This window comes from Mustela lutreola, chromosome 4 (genome assembly GCF_030435805.1).
Source record: "Mustela lutreola isolate mMusLut2 chromosome 4, mMusLut2.pri, whole genome shotgun sequence".
Taxonomy (NCBI): domain Eukaryota; kingdom Metazoa; phylum Chordata; class Mammalia; order Carnivora; family Mustelidae; genus Mustela; species Mustela lutreola.
Genome location: NC_081293.1, coordinates 101,550,342 through 101,556,341, shown reverse-complemented (window position 1 = coordinate 101,556,341; position 6,000 = coordinate 101,550,342). Strand labels below are relative to the sequence as shown.

Genomic DNA, 6,000 nt, shown 5'->3' with positions numbered 1-6,000 from the left:
ACTTCAGAATCTTTTGCTCAATGCAAGAAGAATATGAAGTCTTGGCCTAAACATAAACAGATGTAAAATATTCCCCAGGACTTTCTCCAGATCTTATCAATCTTATATTGTGTCTCTACTCACAGTGAAAGGTAAATATATCTTCAGAAAAATAAATAATATTGTATTTTATAACATTTTCTGATCATTTCCGTTACTGCTGCATTCAGTAGTAGAAGGCTAAATAGTTTAAAAATCCAACAGCTCTCTTAAGGTTAATTCCTTTCTGGTCAGTGAAGGAATTAGCCAACTACAAATTCTTTACCAGTAAAATGAACATACATATACTGCATTGGTTTCCTGACAGCATTGTTAAGGCTGAGTCATATTTCGAAATAATTTTGAAGATTTGTGGTATAGTTACATAGAAATAATAGGAATAAAATATCTGGTATTCTGCTCAGATAGCAAATGATTCTAATTTTGTTAAAAAGATTTAAATTCACTAGCTTATGGTTGGACTTCATAAGGACAAATAGAGTCCTTAACATAGTGTTTGTAGATTTTTAAGAATAGAATATCTCTATCTCGAACCTTCTCCAGGGCAAATAAGTAGATTTGTTTCAAATTTTAAAACTTATTGTACTTTTCTTCCTAAAATAATATTCTTTATTCATATATCCTAAAGAACATTAAATAGTTATTGTCATGCAAAAGAAAAGCAAATAAACAGAAAAATCGTGGAATGAAGGCCTTCCTGGTATTTAAAACCCCTCCCCCATCCCACAATACAGATGGGAGCAGAGAAGTCAGGGGGGTGTATGAATTTTTAAAAGAATAATAAAATAAAATAAAAGTAATCATAGTATGGTGGGCTTTTCTTTCTGGAAAATTCTCTCAGTACGTGACTTTTTATACTTTTTGTCTTTTCCATTTGCCAGCTAGAGTGGTATGGTGCCTGCATGAGCTGTTTCTCCTCTATTGGAGGCCGTTCGGCAATAAATTCGTGAGGAATAATAGCATGTGATCATTCTAGTTAAAGCAGTTAATAACTGGTTAAGCGACATTTCCCTCAAATGACTGTTTTCATCGCCCCAAAGCAGTCTCCTTCACCCCATCCCATTCCTCCCCTCCTCTTCAACAATGCCCCAACTTCCTCCCCAAATCTGCAGCTCCCAGCCCCCTGCCACCCTACACCGCAACCCTACAACTGTATTGTCCTCTTAAGCACCGAGCGATCCCGTCTGCCGAGGCAAGAAAGATTCAATCGATGGGGAAAAAAGGCAAATTGGAAAAAAATAAATGCTCCTGCTCTCCAGAAGGAAAACGTAAACGGAGTCGCCAAGCCCGGAGCCTGCGGCGGGCCGCCCGGCCCGAGTTCCTGGCAGGTGGGGAGCCGTCCGGCGCGCAGAGAGTTAAAGGCATCATCGCAGCCATTAGAGGGAAAAGTTGCGGCGCGGCGAGCCCGGTGAAGTCCTCCAGCCCGCCCCTCTTGCCCACTCCCCACTTCCCGAGCTGGCTCGGCGTTTAGGGAGGGCAGTGATCACGCAAGCCGGAGCAGCGGGCTGACGTTGGACGAGCTGCCAGGTAGCTGAAAGCAGGCAGCGAAGCCGCGGAGCCACTTCCCCGCGTTGCAAGCCCGAGTGTGGACTCGAAGCCTCTCCGAATCCGAGCCAGCTGGTTTTAACCTTCGCGAATTGCACTCCCCTCTCGCCAGAGCCAGTCCTCGCGGAGCGAGCAGCAGGATGTTTGCAGTGTCGCGCGCAGGGCTCTGAGACGGAGCCTCTGAGACGTTTGCATTCCTTTCTTTTGGGGCTTTTTGGCTGTTGGCTTCACTGATGTGACCCCCCCTCCCCTTTTTGGAATGATGGGGATCTTTTTGGCATATGTTGGATTTGTTTTCTTTTCCGTTTTATATGTACAACAAGGGCTGTCTTCTCAAGGTAAGTCTGTGCTCCTTGGCAAATATACATCTGCTTGCAGTGTGTGTGTGTGTGTGTGTGTGTGCGCGCGTTCTGTATATTCAAAGAACGGCCAAGCAGATGTAGTGAGAGTCCTAGCAAGTAACAGTGGAATAGTGTTCTGTTTGGCGTTTTTCCTTAAAGTTTATTAAATAGTAGGCAGGCTAGATTTGAGAGCAAATCTACTTGGTTCCTGACAATGAAGTGGGTTCCTGGGTAAGCGCAAACACAGGGGTGTGTGTGTGTGTGTGTGTGTGTGTGTGTATGTGCCTTCTGTATGTGTGCATACACTGGGTAACCACTCATGCATACATAATCATGGCAAACAGAGCTGGGGACGGGGGGCTCTCCATCGCCAGTCCTCCTCAGTGCAGGCAGAATTGGTTTAGTTTCCTTTTTCTGGGTCCTTGCGACTTCGTTTGCATGTGTGTTTATCAAAGGACAGACTCCTCTGAGGACCCATAAAAAGGCACGACTTGCATTCCAAGCAGCAGCGGCGGCGGCAGCCTGCTGAATCCAGTTGTTCCGGACTTCGCAGGCTGCAGTGATCGTTTCAGCACCATGAACAGATCACATCTCTACTGCCAAAAGACTGCATCACTTCTGCAAGCCGAAATGCCATAGTCCTCCTTCCAGCTTAAACAGAAAAGTCCTTTTCACATCAGAATGCCTTCTTTAACATCTGCTACTTCCTTTAAGTACAAAAACAGTTCCACGCCAGTTGAGATCATTTTGATATTTCCTAAAATTTTGAAAAGACACACTGCTGATGCCTCTCTTTAAAAAGTGGGGTTGAAGTGCATCCACCCTGAATCAGTCCTGCAGACCCTCAGTCCTCCTGTCCACGAGTGTGCGTTGTAACTGTGCACTTCCATCAGCCACAAATCTTTCCAAGATTACTTTTAGGGAAACATCAGCTCTTCACAAAGAATCCCTTGGACAAGAGAAGAACAACCACCCAGAGCATTCCATGTTAAAGAAATGCCTTTGAGAGTAAGGGAACATTTCATTTTTGTGAGTTTCACCTTAACTCTGAATTTGCAGACAGGCAGTGTCAAGACTGATAGTGAAAAGACTGAAGAAAAAAAAAAAAATCTCTGGTGACTACAATACAGTCTTTACTCTGAACTAAAACCAGGTGTGTGATCCTCGTATGCCATGATGTATGCCAATTTACCATTCAGCTTGACGAGAACACTTATGAAGGTTAATCTAGAAAGAAAGAAATGTTCACAGCTTAGAAAGTGTGCAAATTGTTTCACTGCTGTGGCCTTAAAATCACAATGGCTAATGATTGTTTTGATAGATCATGCATGTGCATTTTGACAGGTAATCCTGATCCATTCTCTATGACTTGAAACAATGAGTTAGTCATAGATTGTCTAGAAACTTAGAGCAAGAAGCTCTCCCTATATATCAGCTTGGCGGATTTACCAAAGATGTAGCTCATTGAATCCCTCTGTAAGTTTTGGGTAATGCTGCAATCTGACAAAAGGTATATGGATCTAACCATGGGCATCTTGGCTAACAGAGATGAGTTATTTGGCAAGCTTGTTAACCTTTCCATTATTCTGGACTTCATCAACAATAAAGTTATTATGCATGATACCAAAAATGAACAGGAATGAGGCAAAGGAAAGAGGGTTGGGGAACCAGGCAACGTCCGAGAAGTCACAGAGGGGTTTTGTCGCCTTTTTTTTTCTTTTTTTTTAAGTCCAAGAAAAATAGCGAGCTCTCAAGGAAGGAGACGCTGACAAGAGTGGTGTGGTATTCCAAAAGAATGCATTTCTGTTTTGCAGCAAAATTTACCGAGTTTCCGCGGAACGTGACGGCGACCGAGGGGCAGAATGTGGAGATGTCTTGTGCTTTCCAAAGTGGCTCTGCCTCGGTGTATCTGGAGATCCAGTGGTGGTTCCTGCGGGGGCCCGAGGACCTGGAGCCCGGGGCCGAGGTGGCTGGTGCGCAGGTAGCGGAGTCGCGTCGTCCGCAACGCACCGTGCGTCTGTCCCACTCACTCCCTTAGTCTTCTAGGTGCACCCAGGGGTAGTGGACGTCCCTGGGGACCCGCCTGGCTCTCTTAGCCGTGACTGATGCCAGGGAGTGAGCCGGAATGTGTCCTGGTGGCATTACGTTAAAACCATGGAGGAAGTCAGGGTGTGGAGTGTTTCCCGATTAAAACTGGGAATAACCTCCTCCTTTTAGTACAAGCTGTTGTCCAGCTGTCAGTAGGCGACTACTGTGTTGTTACATCCCAAGACACCCTCTGTCCTCCTTCCAGGACGGGGTCGGGAGGGATTTTTCTGTGTCTCCATCACACACACACACACACACACACACACACATACACACACGTCAGTTCTCACCACTGAGGTTGGAAGAAAAGAGATTGGGGGTAGGGGGAGAGAGAAGAGGGAAAAGGAGGGGTAAGGGGAGGTGGGCGTTGGAGGGAGGGAAAGGGGGTAAGAAAGGGAGAGGAGGGGCGGCGGAGAGAGGCGGGGAGGTGCGAAGGTAGAGGCAATGGGGAGTGAGCTAAGGAGGGTACCGGGGGCTACTCTCGAACACACTAGAAAGGGGGGCGGAGGGGAGGGGAGAAAGAGGAAGGGGAGGTGTGGAGAAAAGGAGTAGGGGCTGGGAAAGGGCAGCAGCGGGGAGAGGAGGAGGGAGCGGGTCGGAGCCGAGATCGGACAGTTCGGCAAAAGGCCCTGCGGACTTGTCCAAGCGAAACAAAGAAATCTGGAGAGAAGAGACCCCAGGGAGGGGAGGCCGGCCGGGCAAAGACGCAGACTCCTGTCCGCGCAAACTTCCACTCGCGCCCGCGCCCCTCCGGGAGTCGGTCCAGCTCTCCCGGGCCCGGCGTGTCCGGCGTCCGGATCCAGCGCGCGCGACTCGGCAGCGCCCCCGCGCGGCCCTGCCGCCCCGCGCTGCGCGGGCCTCAGCCGGGGACCTGTGGACCCGCGGGCCGGGGCTGCGCGCGTCCTGGTCGGTCTCCTTCCTAAATCACCCCGACTGAGACACCCTACTGCCCCGGACTGGGTCCCGCCGAGCCTCTCCGAGCCTTACCGAGCCTCACCGAGCTGGCTCGGTGCGGCTGCGTTCCGGATCAGGATGGGGACCGTCGGGGTCCCGAGTCTGAGCATCGTCTCCTTCTCCCGCAGGTGGAGCTGGTGCCCGACCGAGACCCGGACAACGACGGGACCAAGATCAGTGTGAGTATCACAGCGACAGGCGACAGGGGACGCGCGCCTTTGTCAGCTGCCAGGCAGGCCCAAGCTGAAAATTGGGGAATTTGAGGTTTTTAAGAGCTTTTTAACTACTGTCCCGGGAAAAGGCAATTTCACAAACGCAGGACAAGGTCCAGTTTTCTCTTTCTTACTTCACTGGGCACACAAAAATTGAAGCAGATTCAGAGTCGATACAATAAAATTATTTCAATATTGTAAATATTTAAACAATTACTAGAGAATTATTTGCCAGCCAAGAGTGTGACATTTTTTTCTTACTCTTCTTAGCACTTACATAACTGTAGGAGTATAGGACTGCAATATTAATATTCATTCAAAGCCATAAGAATAATTATCCTTTAAGAAGTAAAACACTAACTTATGAAAATCTTTCTAGGCAGGAAAAAATTATGTTGAAATTGTATTGAAAACAACTGAATTTTCAATGTGATTCATATGTGATTCATTCCTATTGACAATACTCAAAAATCATATAAATATAAAACCATAAGGCAATATAAATATAAAACATAATTGGAGGAGGTTGGCCTATTGAAAATATAGAGATGTATTTTGACTTTTAATAATTCTATGTGAAATTAGAAATAAAAAGAAAATTGTATTTTTTTACTATACCACCAGTGAAACTTCCTAGAATCCCTTTATACTGATAGAACTGGTTAACTAATTCATAAATAGTAAGCAAGTTTTCATTAGGAATGAAATAGTTATATTAATTCAGAATGTGCATTTGCCTAGTACATATGCTATAAATATATGCATAAATATATATTCCTATTATTTATTCATTTTAGGAATCTAAAAATCTAATGACCTTC

The 6,000-nt window shown here is 46.2% G+C and overlaps 1 protein-coding gene across 3 annotated transcripts in view; it reads left to right on the top strand.

The window, feature by feature from the left end:
- Window positions 1-1,263: 1,263 nt before the first annotated feature.
- The window catches only part of VSTM2A (V-set and transmembrane domain containing 2A), a 28,201-nt gene continuing 23,464 nt past the window's right edge, over window positions 1,264-6,000 (top strand). The window contains exons 1-3 of one of the 3 annotated variants that reach the window (XM_059170608.1): window positions 1,264-1,922; window positions 3,740-3,906; window positions 5,096-5,146. In XM_059170608.1, the coding sequence (XP_059026591.1) occupies window positions 1,844-1,922; window positions 3,740-3,906; window positions 5,096-5,146 (297 nt within the window). In that variant the 5' untranslated portion in view covers window positions 1,264-1,843. The remainder of the gene's footprint in view (window positions 1,923-3,739; window positions 3,907-5,095; window positions 5,147-6,000) is intronic. The other 2 variants (XM_059170609.1, XM_059170607.1) reach the window with 2 other exon arrangements.